This window comes from Hemibagrus wyckioides, linkage group LG09 (assembly GCF_019097595.1).
Source record: "Hemibagrus wyckioides isolate EC202008001 linkage group LG09, SWU_Hwy_1.0, whole genome shotgun sequence".
Classification (NCBI taxonomy): Eukaryota; Metazoa; Chordata; class Actinopteri; order Siluriformes; family Bagridae; genus Hemibagrus; species Hemibagrus wyckioides.
This window is the reverse complement of record NC_080718.1, coordinates 3,596,024-3,611,788: the sequence shown is the minus strand read 5'-3', so window position 1 is coordinate 3,611,788 and position 15,765 is coordinate 3,596,024. Positions and strand designations below refer to the sequence as shown.

At 41.4% G+C, this 15,765-nt stretch overlaps 1 protein-coding gene across 1 annotated transcript in view; it reads right to left on the bottom strand.

Moving 5' to 3' along the window:
* Positions 1 to 1,709: 1,709 nt before the first annotated feature.
* Positions 1,710 to 15,765, bottom strand: part of clmna (calmin a) — a 31,196-nt gene continuing 17,140 nt past the window's right edge. Inside the window, exons 2-13 of the mRNA XM_058399101.1 lie at positions 14,161 to 14,222; positions 11,845 to 11,940; positions 11,578 to 11,661; positions 11,378 to 11,470; positions 10,959 to 11,152; positions 10,678 to 10,871; positions 10,466 to 10,548; positions 8,333 to 10,312; positions 6,626 to 6,957; positions 6,192 to 6,285; positions 5,028 to 5,086; positions 1,710 to 3,682 (exon numbers count right to left, since the gene is read on the bottom strand). Coding sequence (XP_058255084.1) covers positions 3,499 to 3,682; positions 5,028 to 5,086; positions 6,192 to 6,285; positions 6,626 to 6,957; positions 8,333 to 10,312; positions 10,466 to 10,548; positions 10,678 to 10,871; positions 10,959 to 11,152; positions 11,378 to 11,470; positions 11,578 to 11,661; positions 11,845 to 11,940; positions 14,161 to 14,222 — 3,455 coding nt within the window. The 3' untranslated portion in view covers positions 1,710 to 3,498. The remainder of the gene's footprint in view (positions 3,683 to 5,027; positions 5,087 to 6,191; positions 6,286 to 6,625; positions 6,958 to 8,332; positions 10,313 to 10,465; positions 10,549 to 10,677; positions 10,872 to 10,958; positions 11,153 to 11,377; positions 11,471 to 11,577; positions 11,662 to 11,844; positions 11,941 to 14,160; positions 14,223 to 15,765) is intronic.

Here is a 15,765-nt window from a genome sequence, read left to right as displayed (position 1 = left end):
ACTGGTCTTTTCTTTTACACCACGTGGATGGCCGGATGCATGTGCGTCTCTTACCTGGGGAACACATGGCACCCAGATGCACTATGGGAAGAAGGAGAGCTGGTAGAGGCAGGGTCATGCTTTGGTCAGTGTTCTGCTGGGAAACCTTGGGTCCTGCCATCCATGTGGATGTTACTTTGACACCACTTTACCACCTACTTATTGCATTATTGTAGACCATGTACACTCTTTCATGGAAACGGTATTCCCTGATGGCTGTGGCCTCTTTCAGCAGGATAATGCGCAGTACCACAAAGCAAAAAGGGTTCAGGAATGGTTTGATGAGCGCAACAACCAGTTTAAGGTGTTGACTTGGCCTCAAAATTCCCCAGATCTCAATCCATTAGAGCATCTGTGGGATGTGCTGGACGAACAAGTCCGATCCATGGAGGCCCCAACTCGAGAACTTGCAGAACTTTAAGGATCTGCTGCTAACATCTTGGTGCCAGAACCACAGCACACCTTCAGGGGTCTAGTGGAGTCCATGCCTTGAAGGGTCAGGGGGACCAACACTATATTATATATTTATAATAATATATTATATATATATATTATATATATAGCAGGTGGTGATAATGTTATGGCTGATTGGTGTAAAAGACAGACAATAAAGGCACATATAAATATAATGGCATGTGTTTCATGATAATGTTTAATCTTTGAATACAAATTATTATTCTTTCAGAACGCTGATGAAATCTATTAATGCAGCTTCCTATGTTTTCATAAGCAGATTTTAATATCCTAGTACTGTACTTGTGATTGGGATGCAAAACATTTCAGGAACGTTTTGACAAAGGCTTTCACACTTTAAAAGAAAAATGTTTCCATTTTACTAGACAGACAGACAGACGATTTATAAAATCGTTTAAAAATGGCTGAAGATCGTTAAAGAAAAGTCTGTGAAGCTGTAGTTCACTCTTTGGCCACTTGGTGGTGGTGTTTACAAAAAATTAAGCTCATGTCTCAACACTGTGGCTCCTTAGAACGGAGATTCAGAACATTGGGGGTTTTATTATTATTATTATTATTATTATTATTATTATTATTATTACGTCCTCTGACCAATAATCAAACTAATTTAAAGGTATATAAATATAAATATATAAACATATATACTGTATAAAATCTTGGACTTTGCTCCATCAGAAGTGAATTAATAAAAACTAATAACTTCATGGTGGATTTTGATTTTAACCACTATCCTATTATCCCAGATATGAATGCTCTACATAGGCTATGACAGGAGTTAATGCACTATATAGCGTCTTAACTATGGAATTATAAATAACACTACAGAGAGGTTATGAGATCAAATCCCGGCGCTGCCAGAAAGCCTTTGACCTTCTTCAGCTCTGCGCTTGGATTGAATTCTGCCTCACTTGTAAATTGATCGATTCATTTTAATGCTTTATTGACCCCGATTTGGGTCATGGCTCCGGAGTCTATGCCAGGAAAACCGAGCTTGAGGCAGAAATGGGAAGTCAGTCCATTGTGCATCACGTGCACGGATTCTCTCCTAGTGACAATCTGTTTTATGGAGAGGGTGGAGGAAACGCGAGAACCCTGATGAAACCTCCACGAACACATGGAAAAAGGAAGAAACTTCACCGGAGATCCTTTGAGCTTGTACTACGAAGGAAAAAAACCACACAACGCTCGTTTTTAGGAGGCATGTTATTTATTCGCACACGGATGCTCAATACAAAAGTGAAGCACGATTTACTTAGATAGCTTTACAAAACTCCGCACTTGTTTCCGCCAACCACAAAATCCTCATGCAGAGATCGTGGAAAGCGGGCCTGGTCGACGGTTTCTTCGACAGGATTAGAAGATTTCGACAATTTCCAACAAGTTTGCCTTCACTTTTAAACGCCACACACAGTGCTTAGCAAATGGTATTCTGAGCTTACGTCAAAGTGGACAGACATACAGCATGAGGGAAAGGATTAGAACTTATCTACACATAGAAAGGGGAACAGGAAGAGGAAAAAGAGAAGCACTTCCTTCGAAATGGCTTATATAATACCAGATACATACAAGACCTCACTAAAAAATAATTCAGTAACACCCTCAGCAACGGGTCAAACCGAGCAGTGTAGACTTTTGTGATTTATGTGCTGAGAAATATATACACGCGAATATAGAACGACAGCTCTGTCACTTTAGAAATACTTCATTATGAAAAGAATAGCGAAATCCAGCTTCCTTCGGCCCCTTGAACTCTAGCGTCAAAACTCAATCTTTGGCGGTCATTTCTTGGCGCTCCGGAAAAGTGCAACTGGACACCTCTGAAGCTTGGTTTAAACGCAGTGGATTTCGTTAACAAAAAAAACAAAAAGTGCATTTTGTAATTGAAATTGATTTCGGCTGCTTTCAAGAGGACCACTCGGGATATTCTTATTTTAAATATAGAAATAGAAATCCTCCCCAGCATTTAGGCACGTGTCGATGATAAAAAGATATTAGAATTATCGGTGTTAAATACAATCTGAACTCGTACATATTTTTCATCTCGTCATATCATACGATATGTTTTAAAGGAAAACTCCACCCCTGACGTGTATTCAGTGTTTATATTGAAATTTCTATTATTTTGTTACTCGCTCTGACGTCACAGATAAGACGATAAATCTCTGACGGCGCCGACGTTTGTATTGTTGCTCATAAATATTATAAATATTAATATGGACTTTGCTCAGGGTGGGTTTGCCTTTAAAAGACTTGCTTTCTATACATACGACTTTTTATTTATTTATTTATTTATTTTTTACAACTTATTAGCAAAAATAATATCAATCAATAAAATCATGACGATTTTATGAAATCGTGGAGGTTAAACCAAAAAATTCTAGGCTTAAAAAATGGATAATGTAAATTTAGAAAAAAAAAAAAAAAAAAAAAGTTAAAATAAAATAAAATATAAAATGATGGCATTTTATTAATAAAAATTAGGGACCTTTAAGATCTTTTAAAGGGCAAGACTTGATATCTAGGGAAAAAAAAAAACAGAATACAGTCTGAACGCAGTTGTTGTATAACTCCTTACTGGCGATGGCAATTTATTTACGAGCTTAATCTAAAAAAAAATAAAAATAAGTGCACAATCAAAATGTCAAACGGCATAAGCATCACCATACCAAAGGCCAAAACTGCAAAAAATGATTATTATCCATAATATTAATCTTCTTGTTAAAGTATAGACTTATTAAAGCATTCGTGTCCAGAAGATGCAGTGTGTAGGCTAAAGGACAGCTGTAAACCTGGCAACCTGTCGGCCGATGCCGGAAAAAAACCAAAACCCTCAACGGTAAACACACCCTTCGATTAGTCATGAGGATTTAAAATGTACAAATATGGCAACGTGCTGTCAGTTTCTTCCAGGATGTCCGATCGGGGTACGCGAGCTGTGGAAGAAAGCGAGCAGAATCCTGCGCTAGTTCATCTGATCCCGTGTTTTCATTCGTCCAGGTTGAGCAGGAAGCGGGAAATCGTCCGTATGTCCATGTGAGGCAGGACGAACAGGCAGTAGAGGAGGAGCCACATGAGCAGCAGGAAGTCGATTTCTGAGAGCGCCGGCTGATTTGCACGCTGTGGACTTGGACGTGCAGGACTGCACACCTTCTTATTACACATCACACACCTGCAAATTCAAATACAACAACCATTACACACGTTAACACACAAAAGTTGGGACTTTGTAAAGGAGGTGTGGCCTCAGTGCTTATCAGTCTCTGTGAAAGAGGTCTGGCCTCAATGCTTATCAGTCTCTGAAGGTGTGGCCTCAGTGCTCATTAGTTTCTGTAAAGGAGGTGTGGCCTCACTGCTTATCAGTTTCTGTGAAGGAGGTGTGGCCTCACTGCTTATCAGTTTCTGTGAAGGAGGTGTGGCCTCACTGCTTATCAGTTTCTGTGAAGGAGGTGTGGCCTCACTGCTTATTAGTTTCTATGAAGGAGGTGTGGCCTCACTGCTCATCAGTATGGCCATTGTACATGACTCTCAATAAAGAAAGTGTGGCATTTATGTTTGTAAAGCTCAGTGGAGAAGGCGTGGCTTGTGTGTCTACCAGTCTCAGTTAAGGAGACGTTGCCTCTTGTTATATCAGTTACAGTGAAGGAGGCATGGCCTATCTGTATGTTGATTAGAGTAAAGGAGGAGTGGCCTTTCTGTATGTCGGGCACAGTGAAGGAGGCATGGCCTATCTGTATGTTGATTAGAGTAAAGGAGGAGTGGCCTTTCTGTATGTCGGGCACAGTGAAGGAGGCATGGCCTATCTGTATGTTAGTTAGTGTGAAGAAGGCGTGGCCTCTGTATTTCAAAGTGGAAAAAAGGGTGTGGCCTCTATTTCACAGTGAAGAACAGGTGTGGCCTCTCAGTTACAGAGAAGGAGGCGTGGCATATCTGTATGTCAGTCACAGTGAAGGAGGCATGGCCTATCTGTGTGTTGGTTAGCGTGAAGAAGGCGTGGCCTTTGTATTTCACAGTGAAGAAAGGGTGCGGCCTCTCAATTATAGTCAAGGAGGCGTGGCCTCTCAGTCACAGTGAAGGAGGCGTGTTCTCTGTGCTCATGTAAGGGGGTGTGCCTTCTTTGTTTATCAGTCTTCGTAAGAGACTCGTTTAAAAGCCTATCCTCTTCTTTTTATCATCTACATTATTATGCTTAAGAAATTCGAGAAAGCTCTAAAGGATCGTGAGTTATAATCTCTTTCACACCCATCAGAGTCATATTGGCAAATAAACATGCCATTGTAATGGAATGATCAGAGTGTAATTGGTGTAAAACCTGTAACAGGAACAGACTTGTTCACTCAGGAGGATTTAGAGAAACGCCTCGAGCTCCACTCAGCTGTCTGAAACAGCTGCTCACTGCGGGAACTATTTTGCATGGATTTTGACTGTGCTGGGTGGAGTAATGGTTTAGGGTTCGGCGTTCAGATTTCTGCATACATCTAGCGAGAAAGGAGAAACACACGGTGTAAGTTCTGTACCTTTCGTCTGCATGATTCGTCGCCATGGCAGCGGGGGTTTCTCCGTTTTCTCTGGGTTGCTGAAAGATAAGAGAGTGCTTTACAATAGGATAAAAACATCAGGGATGTGTACAGATGCGTTCAGTGACGAATAAATCGTTTTATTATTGATGGTTAGTTATAAAAAGGATCGCTATTTTTATTCTTTTTATTCAAGAGGTATAGCGAAAGCTATAGGAATAGTTGGGGTACTTTCACATATTATCTACTTGAATCGAACCCTTGTGTGTCTACTGTCTTGGTGTGGTTCTTTAAGCAAGTGAAAACACATCAATCAGAATCGGGTGTGGACCAAAACAACCGGTCCGAAAGTGACTGCGACGCAGTCCACTTCTAAAGGAACTCGATTCCTAGTTGACTCTGAATCGACTCGACTGCAGGAAGTGAACCAAACAGAGCTGCTAGATATGAACCAAAGGACAGAGCTGCAGAACTACTGCTCAAGATTTGCAAAAATGTATTCTGAATTCCAAGCAATAAATTACTTATAGGCTAAATGTATGGATCATGTCATGCAGTCGGGTCGATTCAGAGTCGAATCGTTTTCTCACTGCAGTCCAATCATGCTAGAGTTCGTTTGGAAGCAGACCGAGGCCATCTTGGCACAAACTAGAGTGCGAGTGCTGTGTCCTCAATTACCTACATAAGCACACAGAGAAGGAGAACACACTGATGGATGTGAAAAGAAGTGAAAGAACCCATAGATAGCTCCTTTTGGACTCCTATAAAGCACTCAGAAACTTGGGATTGGATTCGATTTCCGATTCAAGCTGCCATTTTTCCAGGTCTTTATAAATAACTAGAACGTTATAGGAATAAAATTATTGACTGTAGTGTATCTCTCTCTCTCTCTCTCTCTCTCTACAGGTTTAATTTGGGCCAAGATGTGTCGTGTGATGTCATGTCGTACACGGGTACAGCTATAACAAAGTCATTACATATATGTGTCTTCATTGGTAGGCGTTTCACCAATGCACCAAGAAGCACATTTTCAAGTCACACAGCAAATTAAGAAATGAATCAGCTGCAAAAATCAAGCATTTTTGGCTACAACAGTCACAAAAAGTGCTACATCCTGAAGACCAGGGCTGTTTATATCTTCTTTTGATTTATTACAGGGCAAACCTGTACTTCTTTCACGTCTGCCACTTCTGGTACTCTCAAAACTGCCGGTGGCTGGTTTTCATCTCCAGTGCTTCGTTCGCTGGCAGCTACTTTCCTGTTGGAACCATCCAAAAAAAAATAACAATAACACACCTTTCCTCATGAGCTTGTGAACATTCCATTCATCAAACTAGTGAATCACAGTTTAATGGAACAAAAGGTCTATTTTATCAGCATGTCAGAGCTGAGAGAAGCAAGGCAATCAGGAAGACTTTTGGGTTGTTTATCTAAAAAGGAAATCTGCTGGTCCAGAACCGAACATGATTAAGTACATTTAAGGTCATTTGGAGTTAGTTTTTCGGGGCATTCATGTGAGGTTATGTTCTTCAGAGGAAGAAGGAGGGAGGGAGCAGTTTTCTCACTCAGCTCTAACGGCTTTAATAATAGCACAGTACCTCAGTGTGTCTGTGTTTTCTCCGGCAGAGAGTCTGTTCTCCAGTCCCTCACGGTTTTCCCGTTCCTCCCTGATCTCCCGTCCCTCTCGGTTCTCCCGTTCCTCCCTGAGCTGCCGTTCCTCTCGGTTCTTCTGTTCCTCTCGGTTCTCCTGTTCCTCCCTGAGCTGCCGTTCCTCTTGGTTCTTCTGTTCCTCTCGGTTCTCCCGTTCCTCCCTGTTCCTGCGCTCGAGCTCAGCATCCAGGTCCGTCTCCACCAGGCCCCATTCTCCTGGGTGTGGAACCCAAAGTCCAAACGGACTCTGTCCCGGAGACTCTACAACCCCATAATCAACCTGCACGGAGTTCAAACCCAGAGATTATTATAACATCCATATACATACAAAACACAGAGTACACCATAAAGACAAGGCTTTAGGATGGCAAGGTGCTGTACAAACAACTTAGTTTACCTGCAAAACCGCCTGATTATTAAACCAAATCACTCCACAATAGGGTTTAAAAGTCCAAGTTCACTACCAAGAGCTGCTGAATCAGTCCAAAAAACAATGTTCTTCCTAAATGATTAAATAAGGATCTCACAGGAGAGATTTTTAATGAGAGATCGCATTAAGAGTGTATGCAAATTTGAATGAGATTTTTAAAGAAAACCAACAAATAAGAGCTTAAACATGATATTTTTTTGTAATGAATTCTAGCTTCATTCGAGTCATCTCATTTCGGTCCTCTATAAATCCATCGCTTGTGTAATTCAGAGAATGTAAAAGCTTATTTTTAGTGCCAGCATGGATAAATTGAGAGGTACCAGAATCAAAAATGAAGCAATAAAACATCAGTAGGGCATGCTGTAGTAGGAAAATAATCATCTTGTTACAGTCCATTAAGAATAGAAAATAAATCTCTAATAATTAAACATAAAAAGTACTTCTCATTCTTTAATAAATGTACTTAAGCAAAAAAAAAAAAAAAAAAAAATCAGCTTGTTCATTTTACCCAGAAACTAAAACTAAAACTCCTCCCAAAGACTCTAAATAAACATCTCCTGACCGTATCAACAATTTTATACAGTTCGTAATCTGTATACAAGTCCCGTGTATGTCTTGTTACCATAGAAACGATAACAAATTAACAGAACTGACCAATGAGAAGCTAGCAAATCTCGTAGCAAGAAATGTTCAGCTGGAAAACAAAATGATTTTTTTGTTACAAAAAGTGGACTTTTAAACTCTACTGTACTTCATAATTTTTCTGAAAAGCATTGGTGTAGGATCTAAATAAAAAGGATAATTTCATAACTGCAGCGAGATTCTGTTACCAATAGGGAAAACCATCCAAGACCTGGTTCATTTACTGAAGGAAAAAAGGTTCTACTAGAAATATCTTCATCTTCTCAGCTCAGCTATTTAATAATTGATCAGTGTGAGTGTGTATGTGTGTGTGCGTGTGTGTGTTAGAAAAGCGCGAGCCATGCAGTGAGTGATATAATCTCCTCCAGGCTGAGAAAACTTCAAACATCCTCCTAGGTCCAGAGATACTACGCGAGTAGCTTAAAACCGAGTAAACGAAGTGAAACGTATCCGGCGAAGTTATAGCCTTCCATAAACATGAGATAAGGTCATTATCGGTTCTACAATTTCCTGATAATCCACTGTGTATTCACAACATCCTGTCTGTCCTCATTATATGACCCTAATTACGTACGGTAATCACCTTTTCCTGCGCACTGTCAGAGTCAGTAAGCGCAGGTTGCGAGGGTGCAGGCTGCAGCGGAGTCACGCTGAGCGACAGCCGGAGCTCCGCACGGTACCTCTCCAAACGCTCCGTATCCGCAATCTTGCTCTCCTCCCAAGCGGCCTGTGCTTTGTTCTCGTCATCATATGGCTGTTCTACTGTGCTGGGTGACGGCGGGATGAAGGATTGCTCATCATCTTCACAGGATGGGGCACCGGGATTTGGCTCGTCCAAGGCCTCAGGTGGGGGGACATCAGATACAAGGGCATTACTCGGAGAGGTCGTAGATACTGATGTATTTTGCTGACTGGATGAGGCATCGTCTTCTTTCATGTCCTCTTCGTGCTCGTCAGTGGTCCCATTTTCAGGCATGACCTCAGGATTAGGAAGACTTTGGGGTACATTCAGGTCATCCTCCAACTTGCTGTTAGTGACCATGTCCTCTTGAACAATACTCAAGTCACCTTGATTTGTTTCTTCATCACCGGCATCGTTTTCTCCCATTTGCTTGGACTGCTTCAAAGGACTGGTTTTTGAGTTCTCTTCTTCAACCTCAGGAAAGTTTGTCTCCACCAGGCTGTCAGTCAGCTCTTGGCAGGATTCATGCAAATCTTTCATTGTTTGCTCTTCAGTTTTGCTTGAATCCTCATTGCCAGACTTCTGTTCCTCTTTTTCTTGGATCTCTGCCTCAGTATCTGTTGCCCCAGGCTGGCTGCTGTGTGTTGGGATCTGAGAAAGCTCATACTCAGTAGCGATCTGATCTGATTTATTTTCTGCCTCTGCACTGTCCCGCTCTGGTTCTTGCACCTGATCTATATATACGGTCTTTCCGAAACCTTGACTTTCCTCTTCGGCACCATCCTCCATCCTGCCGCTCAAGACACCTGCCATCTGGATTCCCCCCAATGCCTCATCAAGAGGTTCTTCACGCAACTCTGTGCCAAGCCCTTCAAGGTCCTCTTCACTCCCTGAAATGGAAATCCTCTCGTACTGAACGACAGGCCACTCTAGGTCATCCTCAAACATGTTTGTTTGATCTGATTCCGTAGGGATCTTCTGTACAGGTTCAGTGATTAAAGGCTCAAGACTTTCTTCGCGATTTTCAACTAGGTTCTCTGGTTCATTTTCAACAACAGCAATGGGTTTGTTAGAGTCAGGGGACTGCAAACTCTCTGGGACATCATCGGGTTGAGTAATGGAGATATCCTTCTGATCTGGGTAGTACCCAGAGTCACTATCCCCATAAGAAGGATCAGACGATATGGGTTTATCTGGATTCACCTCGAGACAGGGTTCCTTGGCATTTGAGTTTTTCATGATATCCTCATTGGGCAAGTCACTGGCAGATTCTTCCTCCTTTAGATCTAAAATGTACCTATAAGCATCCTCCTCCTCAGAGAGCAATGCGGATCTAGCCTCTAAGCTGAGCGAGAAGTTTCCCTCATCAGTAAACAACTCTGAATCTACCTGATCTTGCAGGCCCCTCTCTGATTCAAGTGGAGATCCGAGTGAGGTCAGATCTCCTGCTGAGGTGGAATCTCTCAGAGAGTCATTGCTGCATGACTGTGGAAGCTCGCTAGGCGTCTCAGCCCACGATTCTGGAAAATCCATAGCTGAGTCGTTGAGAGATGGCTGAGGGGAGCTCAAAGGAGAGGAGGCATCCTTGTTCAGGCCCAGGGGGCGACTTAGAGGACGATTTTCTGTAGTGCTTGGGCTTGAACCCACTGAGGAGTCCTCGCTGTCCCAGGGTCGGTCATCTACTGTTTGGAGTGGGACAGGGGAACGTTTTTGTTCTTGATCTTTCACCACTGAGGAGATAAAGATCTTGGGTGGAGGCTGAACCCAGTCCTTCTTCACTACACTTGACTTTTCTCTCTTCCTCTGAACTCCATTCTTAACTGGCGGCTCTGTCATCCGCGCACTGACCTTATTCCTCTCCAGGATATCCGAAGGCTCGTCCTTCATGAAACAGCAATCGGATAGTACAAAATCACAAAATCTTAAACACATTTAAACATGATTTAAAACACATACATCACATCTTAAACTCTTAAATCACTTGTAAAACACTTATTATTAATAATCTGATAGATAACATTCACAGGCTCTTACCTCCTCGATTCCTGGAAAGTGCTCCAGAAACTGGGACACGTAGGTCATTATGGACTGTTCGTCAGGACGATTCAGGGTTATGTCTAAGGAGATAAGTTACGCTTTACTACGCCGTTTGTTGCTGACCCAATTGTTTTTACTGTTGCAGGCGCTTTCCAATGGAAGCCTTGCACAAGTGTTAAATCAAAATCACAACAAATCATTTAGATTACCTTCAGGCTCCAAAAGTCGTGGGATTCCCAGGCTGTAATGTGCCGTCCTGAAGGCCTCTTCAATGTTTTCTCTGGGCGACCTGAGCAGAGCTCTCCTCATGTCCACCAGACTGGGGTCAATGGACTTGATGACTGCAAGAAAGGCCAGACCACTTGTCCAGCTCTTGCCAAAATCCTGGACCGCCACGCCATATCTATAACAAACATGATGGTAAGTAATGAGCTTTGGAATACATGAAGCTGCTCCTCAAAAAGGCCTCGTCACATCCAGAAACACTTACTTCCTAGTACGTCTCTGGACCCAGTGCAAGAGTGTCTTTATGGCTTTTCCATGATCCCTGGCAACGATTGAAGGCTTCTTCTCATCTGACGGTGTGCTGGACTGTGACATGTCCGAGTCCGAGCTGGTTGGGATGGACGACAGGCTGGAAGTGGACGGGAATTGGTTCCTTATGTTTCCTGTAAGCTCTTTTATCTGGGGGAAAAGACAAACATATTTTAAATTTAGTATAAACTATCCCAAGTATAACTGAAATGAAGCAAAATTACGGAAATTAAATTAATTTAAAGCATGAGAGTGGGCGGATTTAGATTTAAGCATAATCTTTTGCCTTTATTATTTTTATTTTAGGAAGGAACAAACACAATCTGTCAGTCAGCGCCAGATAAGCAAAAAGCAACAAGTTTATGATAGCTTTACCTGGAAAAACAGGATGATATTCCAGATAAGCCCGAGCACAATGGACGAATTGCCATCAGCGATGTCTGCCGCATCAATGCTGACCAGCTTTACCTGGAACAGATAAGTGACTCATCAGATATAATCGTGTCAAGGTGTTTTTAACAACATGCTTTTGGAAATGCTACATTTTTCCTGAGCTGATCTTACTCAATACTTACATTTCTTTCCTCCAGGAATGCCAATACCCTGGCTATGTTATTAAGCCTGAAAATGCGATGTGCGGACGGTTTGAATTCATGCAGCTGAAAAAAAACAGAATGAAAACAGTCATATTTTCAGAAAAGCTGTATGCATTTGCTGATGGAGGCTAATTGTCTATTTTAATTAACCATTTCAGCATATATCTTTAAGTATTATCTCTGTGGATGAAGAGATATGTAAATAGATATATATTAGATAAAACAGTTATTCCGGAAGATTCTTACCAGCCTGCATCCTGACAGCTCCTCCAGCAAGGCCATGAGAACCCGCCCATCTCTGATGTCACGGAAAAGATCGTGCACCATCAGTGGAGGATTACACTACAGGAAGTAGAGAGGAACTGTAACATTTGGTAAAATATAATGGGCAAACTTTCATCCATTAGACATACACTATATTGCCAAACGTTTTGGGACACCCCTCCAAATCACTGAATTCAGGTGTTGTTTTTCAGGGGTCGGGCCCTTTAGTCCCAGTGAAAGGAACACTTAATGCTTCGGAATACCAAAACATTTTGGACAATTCCATGCTCCCAACTTTGCGGGAACAGTTTGGGGATGATCCCTTCCTGTTCCAAACATTAAGTGCTCAAAGCAAGGTCCATAAAGACATGGATGAGTGAGTTTGGTGTGAAGGAACTTGACTGGCCTGCACAGAGTCCTGACCTCAACCCCATAGAACACCTTTGGGATGAATTAGAGTGGAGACTGAGAGCCAGGCCTTCCCGTCCAACATCAGTGCCTGACCTCACAAATGCGCTTCTAGTGGAATGGTCAAAAATTCCCATAAACACACTCCTAAACTTTGTGGAAAGCCTTCCCAGAAGAGTTCAAGCTGTTGAATGTTTTAGGGGTCCAAGCACTTACCCATTCTTCCCCAAAATGAATCCTGCTAATGACACCATGTATCAATGATCTCAGAGATCTATTACAGAGACTTAATCCTCCCTAACTACGCTCATGCAAGCAAGAGGAGTCAATTCAATGTGCAGGATTACGTTTTGACTCAATACACCTACACCTTCAGGCACACAGAGGCACAAAATACCTAACTGTCATATCTGCTTACACGAACCAGCCAGTAAACTCTGCTTACTTTCGATTTTAATTCACATTAAACCCAGTGCTGTGACGGTGCTTTTCATTGACAGTTCATCTGATAAGCCAATAATAAACAAGTACAGTCATGGGAGACAGTCAAGAAAGTACACCCTCTTCCAAATCTAGGTTTTGATTCATCAGGGACTCAATAACTAATAATTGTGAGGTCATTAATTCTGTAAAACTAACAAATGACAAATGAAGACCCTATATTTAGCATTATACTGATAACTTTTAATTTGTGGTAAATGCATTAATCCAGTCGAGTTGTTCTGGATCCGGTGTCTATCCCAGGAATACCGGGTGTGAGGCAGAAATACACCTTGGATGGGATGACGGTTCATAGGCACCAGCTAAGGCCGTTTCATAATCGTGGCACCCCCTAGTGCCATAATTCCAAAGAGGAACTTTCCAGAAATTTAGGCAGTGAGACAAAATAATGAAGACAAATGTGTGATTGTTAATTAGTGGGTCGTCGGCCTGTTCACTAGCCAAGCTCCGGACCACACAATAGAGCCTCATTGTGCCGTAAAAACAAAGCAAACGTCACTCGACGCTTTCTGTCAGTGCGAAGCATGCCGTGAATGGCAGCCTTCTCGTCACCGAGCTGCCTGAAACACTAGAAGCCCAATAGCTGATAGACAGAACGGACAAAGAGGCTGGGTCTTAACGAGAAGTCACAGGGTTGCCCGCGGTGAGCGAAGTGTCATGCAAATATGTGGGCAAGAATAAAAGAGAAAGTGATGTAGACATTGAGGGGGAGGAAAAAGCCTAAGAACCAAAATAGGATCAATCACGGAAGAAAATAAAAATAAAAGATGTAACTCTCACCAATCATCTAATACATCATTAATGCCTATTCCATTTGGTTCATTCATAATTAATGGCGAGGGAAAAGACACGTGCACTTCCTGTTATCGCGTGTCACTGCAGTGGCTGTGTGGCTCGTTTATTAGGAGTAAAATGACCTACATCTCCTTTACACGTCCTGATTTTGGGTCCCTGAAGCAAAAAAGGTCGAGCTTAAGTTTTAAATTTAAACACAAACTTTATCATGATCTCACCACTAGCCCTTTATTTTCTCCTTCAAGTACTGCTCACTGAATTGAACTAGAAAATGGATTAAAAACATAACACCAGCTGGTCAGCTAGCTAAAACACAGCACTAGTCAGCTAACTAGTTAGATCTGATATCAAACTCTGAAGTAAAAAACTTCAAAATGAAATTACTAAACCTTCTACCCTAAGCTAGCTAGCAAGCTGCCTAACATGAAGTGAACTTTTGGTATCCAAATCAGGAGTCAGGTTTGCTAGCAAGCTAGCCACAACTAGGTCAACTGTGGTGAAAATGTGGTGATGTCACATAATCAAATGTCACCTCTACTCTGCATAAATGAGGAGAAGTCAGGATCTCTTGCTAGAAAATAGACTCGGACAAACCTTCTCGAGATGCAGGTTCATCCATCTTGTGAAGGTCCGCTTCTGAACGACTTCTCTCTCAACTGAAAGACAAGAAAAAACAAACAAAATAACGTTTTCATGAAGCCTTATCACAGAGAGAATGAGAGAAAAGATACGGAGAGCCAGATACTTGTATCAGTAGGCCATTAATCACACTTTTCTTCTTACTAGAAAACAGGAAGTACTCATTATAACAGAATTCTTTACAATTAGGATGTTTTTTTTTTTCATTTTTTCCTCAGAGAGCTCAGAATGAATGCCACCAAGGCTAAAATATTGCTCGTTCACTAAATTTAGCCATGTAGCCATTTAGCCGGCTAAGGAGCCGTTCAAAACTTGTTTTATTTTTCAGTCAGCGAAAGCTCTTTTGAAAGAGTCAACCCACGATACTATGCTCAAAAGCTAGGTGATTTTTCGGGTGTTGTTTTGTTGACAGACTGGTGGCGTGGGTGGTCTGTTCTATTTTTAGCCCAAGCTTGGTGGCACGACTTCCTGTGAGGACCCTTGACATGGAATGCTTGACTTGGGTCAGTTCTTTGTGAGCAGTTTACATACACTTCGTATTAGAAATATCGGTCATATTTTTGACTCCATCACTGTATTTATCCATGTAGCATTTAGCACATTATAGCAAGCAGACGGGAGTGTGTCAAGCACCAAGTGCAAAGGCCATATCCTTGTGTATTGAGGCGATCTGAAATAAATTTGAAATTGAAACAAGACAGTGAAGGTCAGAAAGATTGGCTCACATTATACAATCCGCCTGGCACCGTTCGCTCCGCTGTCTTCTTAATAGAGTGTGTGGATACTAAAGTTTGGCCCCCTTCTACTATAGAAGCCCCTCATTAGCATTCAGTCCATGTAAATAAATAACAACAGGACACAGACCCATCCTCGTGGGAGCGCCACTTCAGCCGGAGCTTCCTTCATTCATTCATTATTGAGTTCCAGAAAGAAAAAAAAAAACCCCAAAGAGGCTCCATTCGCTGGGATCAATAAGCGTTGTGCAAATGACATGATGGAATAATGACCGAGAGGACGAGCGGGGAGGCCAAGCTAACAGCCATACACATGCTGAGTCACAAAACACACAACAGCACACATTCACCAGGCTGCTCACAAATAATCACAAAAAGCTCAAGGAAAAGTAGCGACAGAAGTGTAGAGATTTACTGTTACAAGCCTGTTATTTTCCCCACAACTGCATTTCCTCTTATACAACAAAAAATATACATTTTTTAAAAAAATTATTAAATAAAGAATGACATTTAGTTTATAGTTTTATTCAATGTTGTAGCTATAAGCAGTCGTTTCTGCACCATAATATTTTTTTCTCTTTCTTGGAACAAATAAAATTTATATTTTTGTCCAAAAAAAAAAAACAAAAAAAAAATTTTTTTTTTTTTTTTAGAAGATTTCTGTATGCAGTTTGTTCCATTAAATGATCTGTCAAAACTTTTAAAACACTGAAAATATAATAAACCTATTTATTTTAAAACTATTCGTCAAGAAATAATAATAATTTTAAAAAAATCGTAAAACCAATCTAATTTTTTGTTTTTGTAGTGTGTAGTTGTTGTTTTT